At 37.9% G+C, this 24,401-nt stretch overlaps 1 protein-coding gene across 3 annotated transcripts in view; it reads right to left on the reverse strand.

Annotated features, from left to right (window-relative positions):
- LOC126259193 (TP53-binding protein 1-like) overlaps window positions 1-24,401 on the reverse strand; it is a 359,964-nt gene continuing 335,563 nt past the window's right edge. For all 3 annotated transcript variants that reach the window (XM_049955782.1, XM_049955783.1, XM_049955781.1), the window contains one exon: window positions 1-1,362. In XM_049955782.1, the coding sequence (XP_049811739.1) occupies window positions 1,166-1,362 (197 nt within the window). In that variant the 3' untranslated portion in view covers window positions 1-1,165. The remainder of the gene's footprint in view (window positions 1,363-24,401) is intronic.

A 24,401-nucleotide genomic window follows, 5' to 3' on the forward strand; every position in this document is an offset into this window, starting at 1 on the left:
ATATATCAATGCAGATAGAGCAGCAATCATTTTTCTTTCATGCTTTTAAACCGACAACCATAGACTTTTCACAAAAAAAACATCAACATCCCTGAAAATTTGTACTATTTTAGTTTTAAGAATTGTGTTGGTCCACATTCATCTTCTTCACAGTTATTCCAGACAAGCAACTAGAAGTGCTCATTTATATCTATACACAAGTAGAGTAACAATACCGTTAAAAAATTATTACTTTTCTGCAGTATGTGCAGTTCATATCTTTCCCGATATATATGTAATTTTCAAATACAATTTTCTGTCAAGAGACTGTATTGCGAAAATAATGTGCAAGATATTAATCTTGTGTGCAACACAATATGGAAAGGACAGATTGCTACTCACCACATAGAGGAGAATTTGAGTTGAAACAGGCACAATGGAAAAAAGCCTGCTTTTTCATTGTGCCTGTTTGCAAACCAACAGCTCCTGTACATGGTGAGTAGCAATCTATGCTTTCCATATTGTTGTTATTCCATCCAGGACTTTCTATTGCTTAGTCTTGCATTAAACATACTCACTGTGACACACCTATTTATTAGGACACAATAACAATAAAACATACAGTACAATTACTCACTTTCAAAAGAAGTATATTTTTTCATGACTATTCACAGCAAACACTGGTAACTTAAAACAACTAATACTGTGATCTGAATCCTCATCTTTTTCATGACACACACTTACAAAATATAACAGTCAATATATAAAAGTTCATACGAATATGAACATTATTTTCATTGCTCATCTTCCATGCAATATAAGCATAAAATTAGTATAAAAGAACACTGATAAGACTTTACAGCAAAAGCCCACAACAGTAACATAATGAATATACATTCATTTACATACTCACACTGAACGAATAGTACTACGATTCTATAAATAAACTAAAAAGACAAAAAACAAGTCCTGAAATGAATTTATGGTCTGCAATAAGTTCAGATCTCAAATCAGTCTTGGACTACACATACCAAAAGAAACACATATACAACAAATGTACAAAAAATATGCCTCTTGCTTTCATAGTAACAAGCTGTCATGTATACAAATACAGGTACACTGAAAACAAAATAAAACTGCACTAATGTTCGTGTAAAAATGAATCAATTCAAACTAATAATACAACTCAATCAGAAAAATCATATTTGAAGTTAGGAAGGGCATCAAATGCTAAAACTTCCCTATTGATGAGGCACTGTGTGATCCAAGTTGTAGAAATAAGAGGTTTATGCCATTCACGTGCTCTTTCCTGGATCTGTGGCGGACATGACGCATCTGAGATAATAGCATCTGAACTTTTCAGTTCTGCATCTGCTTTTGTAGCTATAGATAAATCAGAGATGAATTAGAACAAAAAATTCAGCACTAAATAAATCATAAAATAATAATCAAATCAAATACAATAAATCATACATACACATCTGCATCTTCAATTCGTTTTCAGACAATAACAATTTTTTTTTTTTTTAATTTAGTTTCGGGACTTTTATCAATAACGTGTTGCAAATTTTACAGAAATTTGAAGCAAATTGAATCTAGCCTAAGAACATACTTATTTTACTGCTGAGTCCAACAAATAGAAAGAACACAATGTTGCTTCATGTTTACATTATTCTCTGACTTCAGTGAACATTAATGTTCCTCCTAAATGTAGGTGTTTGCTATGTAATGAACAAAAATAATGACCTTCAATTCTCTCCTTTCACAAAACCAGGAACTTACAATGGCAAAGACAAAAATGAAATGGAATACATAACTCAGTATACATATGAACTTAAGATAATATAATTAATGCTACTATCAATATTTTAAATTCAAAAGACAGATAAGAGGTGCCGTATACCAAATACAAATGGAGGATTGTCTAAAACACACACACATTTTTCTCATTCATTATAAATGATGAAAACAAAAAATATCAAATGTAAAATAAATTGTCTCAAGAGTGAATGGAAAAATTCTGTGTTCTATGCAGTTTGACAAAATTTTCCTGTAATAAAGTGTGGACTGTTCTGCAACTATATTGTATCTTCATTCTAAACAGGAATATAAAACTTATCATTTCTGGCTTTTCACATTAAATAACTTCACTTGATAGGAAATTTGAAACTGCATTACAATTTGCTATGGTGCAAAAATATAGGATAATCTATATAGGGTGAGGGTCAGCTAAGACAGGCCACCCAAAATATACTGAGAACACACAAATGTATCGAGCTGCGGTTTTTGCTACATTTGAAGAGGACTTCAGTGACACCCAAATTGTGGAATTTTACCAGATGACAATGAGGTAAATAGTGCTGCAGACCACTTTCCCCAACATCAGGAGAAGATATTTTTATTTTTTCCTGTACCCTTCACAGATGTGATAATAGTCATCTCTTTGTGGTGACTAGTTTTGGACCATCATGCCCATTTTCAAACCATAGCCTATAAAAGATTTTATGGTGTTAACAAAGGTAAAATTACAATGTACTTCCACAATTGTACATATAAGTTGAATGTTATATAAAGTGTTACAAAATATTTAATCTGTGCAATACATGTTTTATGCACTTCAAATGTAAGTGCAATCATACAACTCATCAATGTGCATATCAGTAACAAATGTTCATATTCATCATTGGAAACGACTATATGAATACATATGTTAGACTTCATATGAGTATATAATATTGTTTCTTCCCAGTCAAATGAAGTGAGCTGAAATGCTGCGCCACCCCAGTCGCCTCATAGCCACTGTAGAGGTCGCTAGTACTGATATGCAGCAGCCTCATACGTGACTGAAATGTTAATTACATTTTTAGTCAGTAGCATCAGATCATTTTAACAACACAAACGTTTGTGACAACTGCTACAATTAATATCAATCATTTACCAATTTTTACATACATAATTACAGTACATCACACATTATAATAAAACCAAAGCAATACCACAATATGATGTGCCCAAACCCAATCAGTTCTTTTCCTTTTTATATTTTATTTTTTATTTATTTTATTACATTCAATAGCACCATTTTTTATCCCTGCATCACATCGTGCTATGGCCAGCTCCCATCGTAAATTTTAAAATTTTGAAACATTCAGACGTTGTCATCTGACATGTTTTGGTCACGCTGTATGACATTACAACTTTTATAACATGTTCACCGGAATAGGCAACTTTCTCATATTTTTAATACTGTTAGTTGTGATGAAGGTTTGTTCTGTTAAAAGTGGTCTGATACCACTGACTAAAAATGTAACTAATGTTTCAATTACATATGAGGCTGTTGCATATCACTACTAGTGACCACTTTAGAGGTTATGTGGTGATTAGGGTAGCAGAGCATTTCAGTTTGCTGCGTCCGATTGGAAGGAAATTATATTACATATTCATATGCAGTCTAACATTTGGTACTGAAGTAATGGTTTCTAATGATGAATATGAACATTTGTTACTCATACATACAATGGTGGACTACACAATTACACTTATGTTTTAACATATATAAAACGTATTGCATGGATGAAATGTTTTGTAATGATTTATGTAACATTCAAATTATATGTGCAATTGTGGAAGTACATTGTAATTTTACCATCGTTAGCACTATAAAATGTTTTGTGGGTTATGGTTTGGAAATGGATGTGATGGTCTGAAACTAGTCACCACAAAAAGATGACTATTAGTGCGACTATGATGGATATTGGAAAAAATAAAAATATTTCATATCCATGTTCCTGGTCTTGTCCTCCATTATGATGGAACTTCATGAAGCAGAAGAGGTCCTGCAGATGTCTACACTACTCTAAAAGTTTATGCAAACAATTCAGTCAGGTATGTTTTATAATTTCACCTGGAGGCTCGGAGACCTTGTGTCTGTACTATGCTGTTTTAGTGATCAGACAACTTGCTCGATAAGCTATTTGGACTTATACAATGGATATTATTTTTGTTTATGGTGAATGTCACCAAATTGTCAGAGCTGTTGTAGGCATTGGGAATACAAAATGTTTCATATATAATGCAAGTACTCTATGAATATTCTGCCCATTGATAAGAATGTGGCAGCTGATATATTACTTTGAGCTGAGAATAAACTAGTTGAGTTTGGAATGCCCCTGGCAATAAGTCAGAAAATGTCACTGTACCATTTAGAACTTCAGATGTGTGTGTCAGTAGCATCTCACATAACTCTGCACAAACACAAATCGACATCTTACAAGGCTATTGCAGTTGGAGCATGATGGAGAGATTGATCCTGAAATGTTCTTTCTTCTGATGTAGCATGTTTGCATTTATTGAGGTGCTTGAACTTGCAGAACAATTAATGTTAGAGTTCTAAAAACCTTCATCAGTTAGATTAAGAGCCTCTGTATGATGTGGAACCAGGGTGTGGCATTTCATTACTATAATTTGAATTACTGGACAAATCTCTTTACACCATATCATAACTTCTGATAGTTAAGTGATCATAACTTCTGATAGTTAAGTGAACCATTTACCTATTTAAAAAAAGATAAAAATAAAAAGGGGGGGGGGGACGAAACAGATTTGCTTGACGCCTTCCTGAGAGAGATTCTTCACTCCTACCAAACTGACAAAAACGAGAGTGTAGAACAGATGTGGCTTGAATTCAAAGAAATAGTATCAACAGCAATTGAGAGATTTATACCAAATAAATTAACAAATGATGGAATAAATTAACAAACGATCCCCCTTGGTAAACCAAACAGGTCCAAACACTGTTGCAGAAACAACGAGAAAAGCAAGCCAAATTTAAACAAACGCAAAATCCCCATGATTGATCTTTTACAGAAGCTTGAAATTTAGCACAGACTTCAGTGCAAGATGCTTATAATAGTGTCCACAACAAAACATTATCTCTAAACCTGGAAAAAGTCCAGAGAGATTATGGTCATATGTGAAGTATGTTAGCGGCAAGACACAACCAATGCCTTTTCTGCGTGATAGCAATGGCAATGCTGCTAAAGCAGGGTTACTAAACACAGCCTTCTGAAATTTCTTCACCAAAGAAGATAAAGTAAATATTCCAGAATTTAAATCAAGAAAAGCTGCCAACATGAATAACTTAAGTAGTGCTGTTGTTGTTGTGGTCTTCAGTCCTGAGACTGGTTTGATGCAGCTCTCCATGCTACTCTATCCTGTGCAAGCTTCTTCATCTCCCAGTACCTACTGCAACCTACATCCTTCTGAATCTGCTTAGTGTATTGATCTCTTGGTCTCCCTCTACGATTTTTCCCCTCCACGCTGCCCTCCAATGCTAAATTTGCAATCCCTTGATGCCTCAAAACATGTCCTACCAACCGATCCCTTCTTCTACTCAAGTTGTGCCACAAACTTCTCTTCTCCCCAATCCTATTCAATACCTCCTCATTAGTTACGTGATCTACCCACCTTATCTTCAGCATTCTTCTGTAGCACCACATTTCAAAAGCTTCTATTCTCTTAAGTAGTGAAGCAACTTAAATCAATTAACAAAAGCAAGTCTTCCAGTCCAAACTGTATACAAGTTAGTTTCATTTCAGAGTACGCTGATGCATTAGCTCCTTACTTGACAATCATATACAAGACTCAATGAAAGATCTGTACCCAAAGACTGGAAAGTTGCACAGGTCACACCAATATTCAAGAAAGTCAATAGGAATAACCACTACATTACAGGTCCATATCATTAGCATCGATATGCGGCAGGATTTTGGAACATAATATGTTATTGTGTTCGAACATTATTAAATACCTAGAAGTAAACAGTCTATTCACAAACAATCAACACGGATTTAGAAAACTTTGCACTTGTAAAACACAACTAGCTCTTTACTCGCACAAAGTGTTGAGTGCTATCAACAAAGGATTTCAGATTGACTCCTTATTTCTAGACTTCCAGAAGGCTTTTGACACTGTACCTCACGAGCTGGTTCTAATCAAATTATATGCTTATGGAATATTGCCTCAGTTATGAGACTGGATTTGTGATTTCCTATCAGAGAGAGCATTGATTGTAGTAATTGACAGATAGTCATTGAGTAAAACAGAAGTGATTTCTAGTGTTCCCCAAGGTAGTGTTACAAGGCCCTCTACTGTTCCTCATCTATATAAATGATTTAGTAGCAGCCGTTTTAGGTTGTTCGCAGATGATGTTGTTTATCGTCTAGTGAAGTCATCATAAGACCAAAACAAATTGAAAAATGATTTAGAAAAGTTACCTGTACGGTGCAAAAATTGGCAATTAACCCTAAATAATGAAAAGTGCGAGGTCATCCACATGAGTGCTAAAAGGGATCTGTTAAACTTCAGTTACACAATAAATCAATCAAATCTAAAGGTCCTAAATTCAACTAAATACCTAGGAATTACATTACAAACAACTTATTTGAGGGAGAACACACAGAAAATGTTGTGGGGAAGGTGAACCAAAGATGTGTTTTATTGGCAAAACACTTACAAGATGCAACAAATCTGTTAAAGAGACTGCCTATGCTACACTTGACCGTCCTCTTTTGGAATACTGCTGTGTGGTGTGGGGAAGGCGAACCAAAGACTGTGTTTTATTGGCAAAACATTTACAAGATGCAGCAAATCTGTTAAAGAGACTGCCTATGCTACACTTGACCGTCCTCTTTTGGAATACTGCTTTGTGGTGTGGGATGCCTACCAGATAGTATTAATGGAATACATTGAGAAAGTTCAAAGAAGAGCAGCACATTTTGTATTATCAAGAAATAGAGGAGAGAGTGTTATGGATATGATACAGGATTTGTGGTCGACATCATTAAATCAAAGGCATTTTTCACTGCGGCAGGATCTTCTCACAAAATTTCAATCACAAACTTTCTCCTTCGAATGCAAAAATATTTTGTCGATGCTGACATAAAATAAGGGAAATCAGAGCTCACTTGGAAAGATATAGGTGTTTGTTTTTTCCATGCACTGTTTGAGAGTAGAATAATAGAGAATTATTGTGAAGGTGGTTTAATGAACCCTCTGCCAGGCACTTAGGTATGATTTGTAGAGTATCCATAAAGATGTAGATGTAGAAATATTTTTCAGGCAGGGCAATGTAGGGGGAAAAATGCATCTGAAACAGTATTATGAGGTGTTTTTCAAGATGGGGGTAACTCTGAAACACCTTTAAAAATTCCAAGAATATCAATTTGTGACCCAAAAAATAGGGAAATAGTCTTAACTTTTATTACTACATCTGGAATTTTTTTGACGTTCACAGCCTAATATAACCTGCTTGTCTGCTTTTAGAGATTTGTAAACCACAGAACAAACTCAAAATGTCTGTTCCTTGCTCAGTGTGCAGGCAACAAGTCATGTCATTTGAGCAAATGACTATACGCATGTTGCTACTGTCCCTTGGTGAGTATAGGCATTCTGGAAGTCCTACAGATACGAGGGATCAAATTGCATGAATTATCCCTTACAGGAATTGGAGGTATGATACACACTAAATGTAAATAGTGTATCTCTGACAAGATGAGATTTTTATTTTGACGATGTTTAGGATTACCAATTTGAGGAAATCAAGCTTGAGGTGCCAGTGGCTTCCATCTTGATTCCCATGTTTCGAGTAATAATGCAAATTCCATCACAGAGTTGGTACATACTGAGAAAAAGAAGGTAGTTGTTCTCTTACTGAAATAAAAGGAAAATAAGGTAGTTGTTCTCTTACTGAAATAAGACCTACTGAAATATTCAAAAATATCAACAAATTAATTGACATTACATTCTGACTATGTTTGATAGAATAAATTCCGTCTTTTTACAGGATATCACCATAATGATAATTCATTTAATCCACAGAGTAGATGATGATAATTTTTTTTGGGATTTCAGGCAGACTGATAACTCACTTTCAAAACTCACATCCTATAGTTAATGAAGTGGCTTACTTTACCGTTTTTGGTGCACATGGTTACAGCCACAAAAGTTTAAAAGAAATCAAAACAGATGGTTATTTACAATACCTAATGAGTTACGGATTTTTGAGAAATGGGATACAAAGCCATCAGTTTCAGACTATTGTTCCGCAGCACATATAGCGTAAGGTGGGGTAAATCCGACACAGCAATTTCTTGTGGCTATAAAACGCTTATCTGAGGCCGAATCTTAACATTATATATGTTAAATTATAGGTAATATAAAGGAGCAACTGTTTGCAAAATAGTTTGGTTATTCCATGAATAGTTTTTGAGATATCCGTATTTTAAGAAACGTCCATTTTTGCCATTTGCAAATATGGTGGGGTAAATCCAACCCTCTATCTGTCTGGCTGATTTTGCAAAGAAATAGTTCTAAATGAATGGTTTTTTTAAATAATTACAAGAAATTGTGTTTTTTTACATAAATGAACAAAATGTATTAAAAAAATAACAGTGTTTCAAGTACTAAATGTACTGAAAGTTAAATGAATGTAAATTTTAATTGAAAAAAGATGATTTCATTGCATGGAGTGCAACAGCAATGTTGGTCTCGGAATATTAAAATCACGAGCATCAGCTCATAAAGACATTCCCATTTGCGTTGCAGCAACTGCTCGGCGAATATTGTTTTGATTGGGTTTTGTCATTTTTCGTTTGTAATTTCATACCATTTTCCAAAAATTAAACAAAAATTCACTTTGTTTCCATAAATAAATAATTCCATACACATAAACGATAAAAAATAAGAGGTCGGATTTACCCCGTCATGCCATTTCTCATTTAACACACATAGAAAAGAATATACATGAAATTTCCAACAAAAATGATACATACACTGAATAGGTCACTAAATGCACTACAAAATCACTTACCGTTTGTTTTGCAATCATTTTATTTAATAAGGTAAATCGAGTGATGCAATTTGCACAAAAATGAAATTGAAACAATTGAAAACACACTTATCTTTTGAGTGTCTAAATGTCAAATGCGGCTAAGCTGTCAAGGTGACATCTTTGTTATTTTGAACGCTCTGCATGGTAACGCTAATGCGAAATCGCTCCGCTTTGCTGTTTCTCACAAATAGAGGGTGGTCGGGTTTACACACCCAGTCGGATTAACCCAACCTTACCCTACTCAATAACGTCATGTGTCATTGTAAGTAATTCACTTTCCTCATCACTGAATAAATACTACAAAGAGCCACACAATACCATGAGTAAAAACAGTCTGAATATTATTTCAAGTGTATAACATTTGTTCTGAACAAAGTCATATATCTCTGAATACACGTTTTCAACAACTTGCTAGAGTATATTGAAGACTTATGGGAAATAGAATTAAGAATTAGTTAGAAATTTCCATTTGAGCAACTTTTTCTCCTCCAATGAAGAGAATATGTAAAGAGTTTCTTAAAAATTAGGTCAAATAAGATACGTTTTATTATAACTTCTTACTGTAATTTATCATCTTCTTCTCCGTTTCACAGCCTGCCGTCCTCACTGTAGCCATCAGTTTCTCAGTTGTCCTACATCTCTCTTTCCCAATTGATTACTTCTTTAACTGATCTGTTTCCCCTAATTCTGTTGTTCCCATTTTATATATCCTTACTCTATTTTTGCATTTATTCAGTAAAAAGGTCTTTCTGTTGTAATATTGTTTCATATTTAGTCTCTTACACTTTCCTTAAAAATTTCATTTTGGCTGCCTATATTCTTTTTCTGACCACCTTAACTAATGTCCAAGATATGCTTCCATATTTTACAACTGAAGTAGTCATTACATTGCGAAATTTTAGATCTGTATACTTCTCTGTACTGTCATCCTGCGTTGAATATATTGTGCCACATATATGTCCCATGGGGGACTGGAATTCAATGGTAGGAAAAGGAAGAGAAGGCAGAGTAGTAGGTGAACATGGACTGGGTGTAAGGAATAAAAGAGGAAGCCATCTGGTACAATTTTGCACAAACTTAATCATAGCTAACACTTGGTTTAAGAATAATGAAAGAAGGTTGTATAAGTGGAAGAGGCCTGGAGACACTGGAAGGTTTCAGATAGATTATATAATAGTAAGACAAATTTAGGAACCAGGTTTAAATCGTAATACATTTCCAGGGGCAGATGTGTACTCTGCCCACAATTTATTGGTTATGAACTGTAAGTTAAAATAGAAGAAACTGCAAAAAGGGAGGACTATAAGGAGATGGGACCTGGATAAATTGAAAGAAGCAGAGGTTGTAGAGAGTTTCAGAGAGAGCATTAAGGAAGGATTAACAAGAACAGGGGAAAGAAATAGTTGAAGACGAATAGGTAGCTCTGTGAGATGAAATAGTGAGGGCAGCAGAGGATCCAGGCGGTAAAATGATGAGGGCTAGTAGAAATCCTTGGGTAACAGATGAGATATTGAATTTAATTGATGAAAGAAGAAAATATAAAAGTTCAGTGAATGAAGAGGGAAAAAGGAATATAAATGTCTCAAAAATGAGATTGACAGAAAGTGCAAAATGGCTAAGCAGTGATGGCTGGAGAACAGAGATAAGACAGATACTGCCGACAGGAAAATTAAAGAGACCTTTGGAGAAAAGAGAACCACCAGTATGAATAAGAAAAGCTCTGATGGAACACCAGTCCTAAGCAAAGAGGGGAAAGCAGAAAGGTGGAAGGAGTATATAGAGGGTCTCTACAAGAGCAATGTACTTGTTGTTGTGGTCTTCAGTCCTGAGACTGGTTTGATGCAGCTCTCCATGCTACGCTATCCCGTGCAAGTTTCTTCATCTCCCAGTACCTACTGCAACCTACATCCTTCTGAATCTGCTTAGTGTATTCATCTCTTGGCCTCCCTCTACGATTTTTACCCTCCACGCAGCCCTCCAATGCTAAATTTGTGATCCCTTGATGCCTCAGAACATGTCCTACCAACCGATCCCTTCTTCTCGTCAAGTTGTGCCACAAACTCCTCTTCTCCCCAATTCTATTCAATACCTCCTCATTAGTTATGTGATCTACCCATCTAATCTTCAGCATTCTTCTGTAGCACCACATTTTGAAAGCTTCTATTCTCTTCTTGTCCAAACTATTTATCGTCCATGTTTCACTTCCATACATGGCTACACTCCATACAAATACTTTCAGAAACGACTTCCTGACACTTAAATCTATACTCGATGTTAACAAATTTCTCTTCTTCAGAAACGCTTTCCTTGCCATTGCCAGTCTACATTTTATATCCTCTCTACTTCGACCATCATCAGTTATTTTGCTCCCCAAATAGTAAAACTCCTTTACTACTTTAAGTGTCTAATTTCCTAATCTAATTCCCTCAGCATCACCCGACTTAATTCGACTACATTCCATGATCCTCGTTTTACTTTTGTTGATGTTCATCTTATATCCTCCTTTCAAGACACTGTCCATTCCGTTCAACTGCTCTTCCAAGTCCTTTGCTGTCTCTGACAGAATTACAATGTCATCGGCGAACCTCAAAGTTTTTATTTCTTCTCCATGGATTTTAATACCTACTCCGAATTTTTCTTTTATTTCCTTTACTGATTGCTCAATATACAGATTGAATAACATCGTGGAGAGGCTACAACCCTGTCTCGCTCCCTTCCCAACCACTGCTTCCCTTTCATGCCCCTCGACTCATAACTGCCATCTGGTTTCTGTACAAATTGTAAATAGCCTTTCGCTCCCTGTATTTTACCTCTGCCACCTTTAGAATTTGGAAGAGAGTATTCCAGTCAACATTGTCAAAAGCTTTCTCTAAGTCTACAAATGCTAGAAACGTAGGTTTGCCTTTCCTTAATCTTTCTTCTAAGATAAGTCTTAAGGTCAGTATTGCCTCACGTGTTCCAATATTTCTACGGAATCCAAACTGATCTTCCCCAAGGTCCGCTTCTATCAGTTCTTCCATTCGTCTGTAAAGAATTCGTGTTAGTATTTTGCAGCTGTGACTTATTAAACTGATAGTTCGGTAATTTTCAAATCTGTCAACACATGCTTTCTTTGGGATTGGAATTATTATATTCTTCTTGAAGTCTGAGGGTATTTCACCTGTCTCATACATCTTGCTCACCAGATGGTAGAGTTTTGTCAGGACTGGCTCTCCCTAGGCAGTCAGTAGTTCTAGTGGAATGTTGTCTACTCCCGGGGCCTTGTTTCGGCTCAGGTCTTTCAATGCTCTGTCAAACTCTTCACGCAGTATCGCACCTCCCATTCCATCTTCATTTACATGCTATTCCATTTCTATAATATTGTCCTCAAGTACATCGCCCTTGTATAAACCCTCTATATACTCCTTCCACCTTTCTGCCTTCCCTTCTTTGCTTAGAACTGGGTTGCCATCTGAGCTCTTGATATTCATACAAGTGGTTCTCTTCTCTCCAAAGGTCTCTTTAATTTTCCTGTAGGCAGTATCTATCTTACCCCTAGTGAGACAAGCCTCTACATCCTTACATTTGTCCTCTAGCCATCCCTGCTTAGCCATTTTGCACTTCCTGTCGATCTCATTTTTGAGACGTTTGTATTCCTTTTTGCCTGCTTCATTTACCGTATTTTTATATTTTCTCCTTTCATCAATTAAATTCAATATCTCTCCTGTTACCCAAGGATTTCTACTAGCCCTCGTCTTTTTACCTACATGATCCTCTGCTGCCTTCACTACTTCATCCCTCAGAGCTACCCATTCTTCTTCTACTGTACTTCTTTCCCCCACTACTGTCAGTTGTTCCCTTATGCTTTCCCTGAAACTCTGTACAATCTCTGGTTTAGTCAGCTTATCCAGGTCCCATCTCCTTAAATTCCCACCTTTTTGCAGTTTCTTCAATTTTAATCTGCAGTTCATAACCAATAGATTGTGGTCAGAGTCCACATCTGCCCCTGGAAATGTCTTACAATTTAAAATCTGGTTCCCAAATCTCTGTCTTACCATTATATAATCTATCTGATACCCTTTAGTATCTCCGGGATTCTTCCATGTATACAGCCTTCTTTTATGATTCTTGAACCAAGTGTTAGCTATGATTAAGTTATACTCTGTGCAAAATTCTACCAGACGGCTTCCTCTTTCATTTCTTAGCCCCAATCCATATTCACCTACTATGTTTCCTTCTCTCCCTTTTCCTACACTCGAATTCCAGTCACCCATGACTATTAAATTTTCGTCTCCCTTCACTATCTGAATAATTTCTTTTATCTCATCATACATTTCATCAATTTCTTCATCATCTGCAGAGCTAGTTGGCATGTAAACTTGTACTACTGTAGTAGGCGTGGGCTTCGTGTCTATCTTGGCCACAATAATGCGTTCACTATGTTGTTTGTAGTAGCTTACCCGCACGCCTATTTTTTTTATTCATTATTATACCTACTCCTGCATTACCTCTATTCGATTTTGTATTTATAACCCTGTATTCACTTGACCAAAAGTCTTGTTCCTCCTGCCACCGAACTTCACTAATTCCCACTATATCTAACTTTAACCTATCCATTTCCCTTTTTAAATTTTCTAACCTACCTGCTCGATTAAGGGATCTGACATTCCACGCTCTGATCCGTAGAACGCCAGTTTTCTTTCTCCTGATAACAACGTCCTCTTGAGTAGCCCCCGCCCGGAGATCCGAATGGGGGACTATTTTACCTCTGGAATATTTTACCCAAGAGGACACCATCATCTTTTAACCATACAGTAAAGCTGCATGCCCTCGGGAAAAATTACGGCTGTATTTTCCCCTTGTTTCAGCCGTTCACAGTACCAGCACAGCAAGGCCGTTTTGGTTATTGTTACAAAGCCAGATCAGTCAATCATCCAGACTATTGCCCCTGCAACTACTGAAAAGGCTGCTGCCCCTCTTCAGGAACCATGCGTTTGTCTGGCCTCTCAACAGATACCCCTCCGTTGTGGTTGCACCTACGGTACGGCCATCTGTATCGCTGAAGCACGCAAGCCTCCCCACCAACGGCAAGGTCCATGGTTCATGAGGGAGGGCAATGTACTTGAGGGCAATATTATGGAAATTGGAGAGGACATAGATGAAGATGAAATAGGAGATATGATATTGCATGAAGAATATGGCAGAGCACTGAAAGACGTAAGTTGAAACAAGCCCTGGGAGCAGACAACATTCCATTGGAACTACTGATAGCTTTGGGAGAGCCAGGCATGACAAAACTCTTGCATCTAGTGAGCAAGGCATACGAGACAGGCGAATACCTTTAGACTTCAAGAAGAATATAATAATTGCAATCCCAAATAAGGCAGGTGTCGACAATTGTGAAAATTACCTAACTATCAGTTTAGTAAGTTACAGTTGCAAAATACTAACACAAATTCCCAGATTGAATAACATCAGGGACAGGCTACAACCCTGCCTCACTCCCTTCCCAACCACTGCTTCCCTTTCATGCCCCTTGACTCTTATAACTGCCATCTGGTTACTATACTAAATGTAAATAGTCTTTCACTCCTTGTAGTTTACCCCTGTCACCTTCAGAATTTGAAAGAGAATATGTCAGTCAACATTGTCAAAAACTTTGAGGCAGGGTTGTAGCCTGTTCCTGATGTTATTCAATCTGTATATTGAGCAAGCAGTAAAGGAAACAAATGAAAAATTTGGAGTAGGAATTGAAATCCACGGAGAAGAAATAAAAACTTTGAGGTTTGTTATTGACTCTGTAATTCTGCCAGAGATATTACAGGACTTGGAAGTTCGGTTGAACGGAATGGACAGTGTCTTGAAAGTAGAATATAAGACGAACATCAACAAAAGCAAAATGAGGATAATGGAATGTAGTCGAATTAAATCAGGTGAAGGTGAGGGAATTAGATTAGAAAATGAGACAATTAAAGTAGCAGATGAGTTTTGCTCTTTGGGAAGAAAAATAATTGATGATGGTCGAAGTAGAGTGGATATAAAATGTAGACTCGCTATGGCAAGGAAAGCGTTTCTGAGGAAGAGAAATTTGTTAACATTGAATATAGAATAAAGTGTCAGGAAGTCTTTTCTGAAAGTATTTGTATGGAATGTTGCAATGTATGGCAGTGAAACATGGAGAATGAATAGTTTAGACAAGAAAAGAAAAGAAGCTTTTGAAATGTGGTGCTACAGAAGAATGCTGGAGATTAGATGGGTAGATCATGTAAGTAATGAGGTGGTACTGAATAGAATTGGGGAAAAGAGGAAATTGTGGCACAATTCGTCTAGAAGAAGCAGAGGCGACTGGTTGGTAGGGCACATTCTGAGGCATCAAGGGATCACTAATTTAGGGGAAGCGTGGAGGATAAAAACCGTAGAGGGAGACCAAGAGACGAATACACTAAAGCAGATTAAGAAGGATGTAGGCTGCAGAAGCTACTTGAGATGAAGAGGCTTGCAGAGGATAGAGTAGCATCTAGAGCTGCATCACACCAGTCTTTAGACTCAAGACCGACAACAACATATTTTGAAGATTATTTAATTTATTTGTAACATATTTTTCATAATCATACCTAGTACTGCAGCCTAATGGCTGCAAATGTGCCACTTATCAACAGAACGATTGTACCATTGATTATTTTACTATTTTGGGGTGTACTGTAAATTTTCTTCTGAAGGCCATTACTTTAGTTGTGTTCACTAAAATTTTTAGAAGATACCACAATTCTTACTTATTTGATTTAGGTGATGTATTGCAGATTGGAGGGCATTTTCTGCCTTCTGTATAACTGTTTGGTCATTGGCAAAGAGCATTTTTCTAACATATTGTAGTGTTATACGATTCTATTGTATTGTGCTTAAATAAAATACACCTTAAATTTCTTTTTACACATGGAAACGTGTCTCTGTGGGATCTACAGTGTACAGTTAATTTAATATGTTGGCGCACCTTGTCTATAATTTATTACGAGTTTCCATTTTTGTGTCAAAGTATTTACTCTAATGTCTTGCCCCTGCACTGATGCAATATTTCAGGGCAATGAGTGTAATAATGCATGTGTGTCCTGTGATTAGTATGATCAACTTCCCACATAAACATTTATCCTTCTTTTTTTTTTCTCAATTTATTTTTAAGGAAAGCATTTATTACAGCAAATTTTCTGCCATATAATAAATATCTAGTACACTTTAATACAGAAACAGAAAGGAGAAAAACTCACATATAGCTATTTGGCACCCGCAATGAGCCTGAGAAATATGGGGCAATCACATAAGGCTACAGTCAATTGCATACGTGTACAAATTCTTTCCATTACCTGTTCCAGAAAGGGTGAACACTTAGTGAACTTGTATCTTTCTGTTTAAGTGTAAGTTTTATTAAAGCTACAAAAGATTCACTGTAAAAATTTGAAACATTTAATACCGGTTTTATTTTCTGAAAGCTCAAAATAATGTTTCCAAGCTTCTTATTGCTGAAACTGTGCTTCTGCACAGTTTATTTCTTTCTTTTTTACACATTATTCTTGAAATGTCTGACATGTTTGTTTTCAATTCACAGTTAAAAATGTAGCTTATATTAGTAACACCATTTAATTTAATATGTGTTTGACATAAAAGAACATCCACAAAGGTATTTCATTGCTTATAGTAACTTATAACATAATCCAATCATGCTATAAATTATTGTTTTTAATATTATTTATATTTTTTAACTACACTGCTAAAAAACATACCTAAACATCCAGAAAGACAGTGTCAACTTTGAACCAGTGACAGTATATGAACCCTGGGGGAGAGTAGATGCACAGTTAATGGTTTCAATATAGCCTACCAGTACATGGTGTGGCTGTATAGCTAGCGAAGTACTGTGTCTATTCTTGAAAAAGGAATGCCTGTGGCCATAAGGATCAGTGTTTTGCAAACATGTCGAACAAGCATACACCTTGCCACAGAGACACGCTCAATCTTCCTACAGTCAACTGATTGTATTTGAGTTCTGTTGTTATTGTAACAAGAGGTTGATATGCTGTTCCGTAACTCACACAACTCATTCAATCCCAATTCTTACAGTGCTAAACAAACAGGTCGAGTATGGTAGATTAATGTGCTTGAACACAGTATTCACCACTTGTACGATTAAACACATACCACAATCAGTGGATGCAGTGCTACACTGCGTAAATATGGGTGTTTTAGTATCGGACCACATCTGGTACCTCTCAACCATTTGAGCTACTGATATATAATCATTTCATGTACTCCACTGTTTCTACAACAAATTCTCAAAGGGATTACTAACTTTTTTTAGCAGTGTATTTCAGTATGATAGTCTTTAGACAGTTCATAGTCGGCTTCATAGAACAAGCTTTGTGAATGAAGGAATGAATGAATTATTTAATGATAATCAATGAATCATTAGAGGCAGCTTGAAAAATATTTGTATGGATGTAATATTATTATGTAAACTCATTGGGTATAGAATTTAGAAGAGAGAGAGAGAGAGAGAGAGAGAGAGAGAGAGAGAGAAATGACAAGGTGTTTACCTCAATTTGTGTATGCTGTGTAAAGAGTGAGAAAAGAAATTTGGTTTTTGCATTATGTGAACAATGAAACACATGAATTATTTTGATAGTGCTATGTAGAGGGCAAAAACTATAGAGGAAAACACAGACTGGAATGTATCCAACAAATAACTGAGGACATAGATTGCATCTGCTACAGTGAGAATGAAAAAGTATGCACAGGAGAGGAATTTGTCAGAAGACTGCTGACTAAAAAAGTTTTCAATCACTGGATCAGGGGTGATGTAGTATGACAGTGCACGAAGTGTGTGAGAAAAGTAATGAGACTGACAACACTGTGACTGACTTGGCAGTGCTGTGTTATTCTACTTGTACAAAGCGATGTGCTCATCTCTTCCAGATGCTCAGTCAAAGTTCAACTCCATACATACACCACTTGATTTTTGAGAGCGGCACTGGGGGAGTTGTGTTTCTGTTGTGTGTTACGAAAATGGAACAGCCGGATTCAGAGCAACGATACATCCTAAGTTTTGTGTTAAATTTGGGGAGTACACAAGTGTGACCTTCAAAAAGTTTAAACACGACTATGGGAAACATTCTTTATCGATAGCATAAGTTTTTCGCTGGCACAAATCATTTTTGGAAGGCTGAAAACATGTTGAAGGTGAACCTTGCGCAGGGAGACCTTCAACTTAAAAAACCGACAAAAATGTCAAACCTGTGAGTGCTCCTGTGAGATCAGACCAATGTTTAACAATAAGGATGATGGGTGACTGTTAAACTTAAAACACTTTTACCATACATCACATTTTGACTGACGTTTTGTGCCTACCAGAGGTTTGTGCAAAAATCATGCCTAAAAACCCCACAACCAAGCAGGACTATCGAAAAAACGTGTGCACTGACCTCCTTCAGTGTATTACCAACGACCGCGAATGGTTAAGTCATGTGTGGTAACAGGTAATGAATCCTGGATTTTTGAGTAGGATCACAGGACAAAGTGGCAAAGTGAAAAGTAGCACACACAACCAAAAAAAGCTCAAATGAGCAAATCAAAGATCAAAACACTGCTGATCTGCTTTTTTGACAGTAGGGGTATCGTGCATAAAGAATTTGTTCCTCGAGGACAAACTGTCAACCATGAAGATGTCCCTGAAAGACACAGGAAAAGGGTAAATCAAGTCATACCAAAATTGTAGAGAAGTGGATGCTACATCGTGACAATGCCTCATCTCACACGGCCACCTCCAGTATGGAATTTTTGACCTCAAAAGGCATTCCTGGTTGTTACAAAGCGCCCCCCCCCCCCCCCCCCATTCACCTGAACCAAGTCCCTTTTCTTTTACTGAAACTGAAAAATACCTTAAAAGGACTTCATTTTGAGACTCTGGAGAACATTCAAAAGAATGTGACTGACATGTTAAATGCTCTACCAGTTGAAACTTTTTGGCACTGCTATCAAGACTAGCAACAACTCCACCGGGGTATAGTTTCTCTCACACCTCATAGATATCACACTCCAGAAAGGTATAAAAATGATAACTCATATGTTGTCAATGTGACCATGCTGCTGTTCTGTACATCATAGCATACCAGTAATACAATACGTCCGTGTCTTTTTATAAGACTCGACATGGTGAATTTTGTCTAGTACACGATCTTAATTTTCAATATAAAATTTGTCTTGATTATATGTTTATAAAATGATAACTGGGTATGGCCGTCCAAGCAATCATCTTCAGATCATTAAAATCTCGTCACAGTGATTAATTCATTACATGTAGTACAAATGCAAACTTTGTAATTAATAAAACTCCTCTGCTTTAATCATGACAAAAAAATTTATATTTGTCTGTCAAATAATGAAAACGCTTGGCAAGAATATCAACAATGTTGGAAAAGACAGATTGCTACTTACAGAAAGAACACGTTAAGTTGAACACAGGCACAATTTAAAAAAAATTGTAAGTGTTTTTTAATTGTACCTCTCTGTAACTTAACATGTCTTCTTTACGGTAAGTACCAATCAGTCTTTTGCTACATTGTTTATTATTTCTATGTCATTTGAATATACATTGAAGTGGCAAAGAAACTGGTATAGGCATACATATTCAAATGCAGAGATATATAAACAGGCAGAATACTCCACTGTGGTTGGCGATGACCTATATAAGAAAACAAGTGTCTGGCACAGTTGTTAGATCGGTTATTGCTGCTACAATGGCAGGTTATCAAGATTTAAGTAAGTTTGAACGTGGTGTTGTAGTTGGCACATGAGCAATGGGACACAGCATCACCAAGGTCGCGATGAAGTGGGGATTTTCCCATATGACTATTTCACAAGTGTACTGTGAATATCAGGAAAATTCTGTAAAACATCAAATCTCCAACACTGCTGTGGCTGGAAAAAGATTCTGCAAGAATGGGCCCAACGACAACTGAAGAGAATCATTCAACATGACAGAAGTGCAACCCTTCTGCAAACTGCTGCAGATTTCAATGCTGGGCCATCAACAAGTGTCAGTGTGTGAATCATTCAATGAAACACCATTGATATTGGCTTTTGGAGCTGAAGGCTCACTTGTCTACCCTCAATGACTGCACAACACCAAGCTTTACGCCTCACCTGGGCCCAGCAACACCCACATTGGACTGTTGATGACTGGAAACATGTTGCCTGGTTGGACGAGTATCATTTCAAATTTTATCAAGCAGGTGAACATGTACGGGTATGGAGACAACCTCATGAATCCATGGACCTGCGTGTCAGCAGGGGACTGTTCAAGCTGGTGGAGGTTCTGTAATGGTATAGAGCATGTGCACCTGGAGTGATATGGACCCCTGACACCTCTAGATACAATTCCAACAGGTGACACGTACGTAAGCATCCTGTTTGATCATTTGTTTCCATTCATGTCCATTGTGCATTCCGACGGCCTTGGGCAATTCCAGCAAAGCAATTCAACACCCCAAACTGCAACAGAGTGGCTCCAGAAACACTCTTCTGAGTTTAAGCACTTCCGCTGGCTACCGAAATCCCCAAACACGAACATTATTGAGCATATCTGGGATGCCTTGCAACATGCTGTTCAAAAGACATTTCCAGCCCCTTGTACTCTTACAGATTTATGGACAGCTTTGCAGGATTCCTGGTGTCAATTCCCTCCAGCACTACTTCAGACATTAGTCAAATCAATGTTACATCGTGTTGCAGTACTTCTGCATGCCTGCAGGGGCCTTACTCAGTATAAGGATGCTGTACCAGTTTCTTTGGCTCTTCAGTGTACATGCAGTGTGGGATTTTCATGATGGCCATTTTTAAACATGCTTCCTCGTTTATCGATAACTTAATCGACTTATTCTTTCTAAAATATTATATTTACTTCTACTCCTCAGCTCTACAACCCTTGAAGTGCCTTGACCTGCATCACAATATCCTGCCATTCTCTCCGGTCCATGGCTTTCTGTCTCCATACTCTGACACCTAGCTTTTTCATGTCTTCTTCAATTCTGTCCACCCATCTCTTTCTGGGATGTCCCTTCCGCTATCTGCCTCCAGCCTTGCCATCAAAAATCTTCTGATGCGTCTATCTTCCTCCATTCTGACAACATGTCCTGCCCATGGCAGTCTTCTTATTATAATGGTAGTGACAACATTAAGTTCTTCAAAAAGCTGTTCTAATTCTGCATTTGTACAGATGCACCAACCTTCTTGATTGTATATTGGGCCATATATTTTATGCAGAACCTTTCTCTCACAAATGCTAAGGATCCTTTTCTCATTTGCAGTGATGCCCATGTCTCAGCACCATACATAACAACTGGTCTTATAATTGCTTTGTAAATGAGGATTTTAGATTTTTGTGGTAGAAGTGAGTTCCTAAGCATGGGTAATGTGGCAAAGTAGCATTTTTTGCCTGTTGCTATTCTAGCTTTCACCTCACTGCTGATGTCATTTGTCACTGTGATAGTTGATCAAAGGTACTTGAAGTCTCTCACACTTTCCAACTCCTTATCGGCACTCCTGAGATTTGGTGGGTTTCGCTGGTTGATCATTGCCATATATTTAATCTTTTTGACACTGATTACCAGGCCAAGTTTGCTTGCACCTCTCTCCACTTGTAGATGGGCATCAGCCAGCACAGCAGTGTTTCGTGCGAGTGTAGACTAGGTACTGCAGTGAACAATTAAAAATGGTTTCTTCTCTATTTACCTCTATCTGACATGACTTTTTTAGGCAAAGGTTGAACAGAAGTCACCCTGTCTCAGTCCCTTCTTCACTTCCACTTCTGTGGAGATTTAGCCCTGTATTTTTACTTTACAGTTCGTTTCACTGAGGGTCATCTTAGTAAGTTTAATGAGCTTCTTATGTACTCCAGTCTCTTCCCTCATACTCCGCAATGTCACTCTTGAGATGTTACCATAGGCTTGTTTAAAATCAATATAAAACTGATGTATGTTTATTTGATGTTCATAACATTTTTCTAGTAGTATGCATAATGTGAATATTTGGTCAGTTGTTGACCTATTTCTTCTAAAGCCACTCTGATAGTCTCCAATTCTCTCTTTCACATAGGGAGTAAGACTCCTAAGCCGCCTAGTTAGGATCTTGGAGAACACTTTACATGTAGTATTTAGCAAGGATATATCTCGGTAATTCTGGCAGTTTAATTTATCTCCTTTTTTATGTATGGGGCACATAATAACCGTTTTCCACTCCACTGGCAAGCTCTTCCCCTGCCACATGTTCACTATTACTTTATGTACTGCTTTCCACAATGCATTCCCACCATATTTGAGAAGTCTCACCTGGATCTGATCTTCTCCAGGTGCCCTATTATTTTTTAAGGTCTTAATGGCTTGTATCACTTCCTCCAGTGTGGGTTCTGGTGTTAAGACCTCTGGCCCATCGTAAGTTATTTCCACGAGTTCGTCTTGTTCTAATCCTTCTACTTCTGGATTCAGTAACTCTTGGAAAAATGCTGCCCATCTGTCAAGTATTTTATTACTTCTTTTCTAGTGCTCTTTCCTTCTTTCTGCAAACCCTCTTAGCTACACTGCACTTCTCATTATATTCATTCAGATTTGCTCTAGTTCTTCTCTGAAATAATTACATGTGCTATGTTAAGCTCCTCAATTCTTTTCATACATTCTTCATCAGACCAATCTGCCTTCCTTTCCAGCAAGACAATTTGACACACCACACATCCAGAATGGCTACAGAGTGGCTTCAGAAACACTCTTCTGAGTTTTAACACTTTTCTGGCCACTGATCTCCCCAGACATGAACATTGTTGAGCATATCTGGGATGCCTTGCAACATGCTGTTGTCGAATCCATGTCATGTCGAAGCACTTCTGCATGCTCACAGGGGCTCTGCATGATATCAGGCAGCTGTACCAGTTTCTTTGGCTCTTCTGTGTACATGCAGTATGGGATTTTCATGATGGCCATTTGTAAATGTGTTTTCTTGTTTATCAATAATTTAATCTACTTATTCTTTCTAAAGTATTATATTTACCATGAGTGAAAAGTTCCTGATAAGACAGAATCATTAGGTCTGGGCTTTGGTGTGATGAGTGCTGTGGTTTACTGCAGTGGCATGGGAACTGGGGAAGTAAATGAGAATCTTCAGTGGTTTTGTAGGATATGTAGCAGAGACAGGAAGACAGTGGAAAAGGAGGGCTAGCAGCTGTCAAAGTGCACCAACCTATTAACCACCAGCAATATCTCCACTTCGACAGCTGCCAACTGGTCCATACCAAGGAGTCCCAACCATACAGCCTAGTCACCCATGGTCATTGCATCTGCAGTGACGAGCAGTCTCTATCAAAATATACTGTGGGTCTCAGTGAGGCCTTCAGAGACTGTAATTGTCCTCCCAAACGTGTACAAAAACAAATCTCTTGTGCTTTATCTTTCCAGTCTCCCACCACCTCCCAAAGTCTCACCATCTGGTCGAAGAGGAGCATTCCCCTTGTAACTCAGTACCACCCAGGACTGGAGCAACTGAATTACATTCTCTGTCAGGGTTTTGACTACCTCTTGTCATACCCTGAAATGAGAATGTCCTGACCGCTGTCCTTCCTACCCCTCCCACGGTGATATTACGCTGTCCACTGAACCTACACAGTACACTTGTCCATCCCTACACAACCCCTCCTCCCAACCCCTTACTTCATATTACGCTTATGTCTGTATATGTGCGGATGGATATGTGTGTGTGTGCGAGTGTATACCTGTCCCTTTTTCCCCCTAAGGTAAGTCTTTCCGCTCCCAGGACTGGTTCCATCAGATTCACCTGGTCCTACTCCGAATCCCATGCCACTTTCCTTGACGTTGACCTCCACCTGTCCAATGGCCAGCTTCACACGTCCGTCCACATCAAACCCACCAACAAACAACAGTACCTCCATTACGACAGCTGCCACCCATTCCACATCAAACGGTCCCTTCCCTATAGCCTAGGTCTTCGTGGCAAACGAATCTGCTCCAGTCCGGAATCCCTGAAGCATTACACCAACAACCTGACAACAGCTTTCGCATCCCGCAACTACCCTCCCGACCTGGTAGAGAAACAAATAACCAGAGCCACTTCCTCATCCTCTCAAACCCAGAACCTCCCACAGAAGAACCACAAAAGTGCCCCACTTGTGACAGGATACTTTCCGGGACTGGATCAGATTCTGAATGTGGCTCTCCAGCAGGGATACGACTTCCTCAAATCCTGCCCTGAAATGAGATCCATCCTTCATGAAATTCTCCCCACTCCACCAAGAGTGTCTTTCCGCCGTCCACCTAACCTTCGTAACCTCTTAGTTCATCCCTATGAAATCCCCAAACCACCTTCCCTACCCTCTGGCTCCTACCCTTGTAAACCCCCCCCCCCCCCCGGTGTAAAACCTGTCCCATGCACCCTCCCACCACCACCTACGCCAACCCGGAAGGTGTACACGATCAAAGGCAGAGCCATGTGTGAAAGCACCCAC

Source organism: Schistocerca nitens, chromosome 5 (assembly GCF_023898315.1).
Source record: "Schistocerca nitens isolate TAMUIC-IGC-003100 chromosome 5, iqSchNite1.1, whole genome shotgun sequence".
NCBI classification, from domain to species: Eukaryota; Metazoa; Arthropoda; class Insecta; order Orthoptera; family Acrididae; genus Schistocerca; species Schistocerca nitens.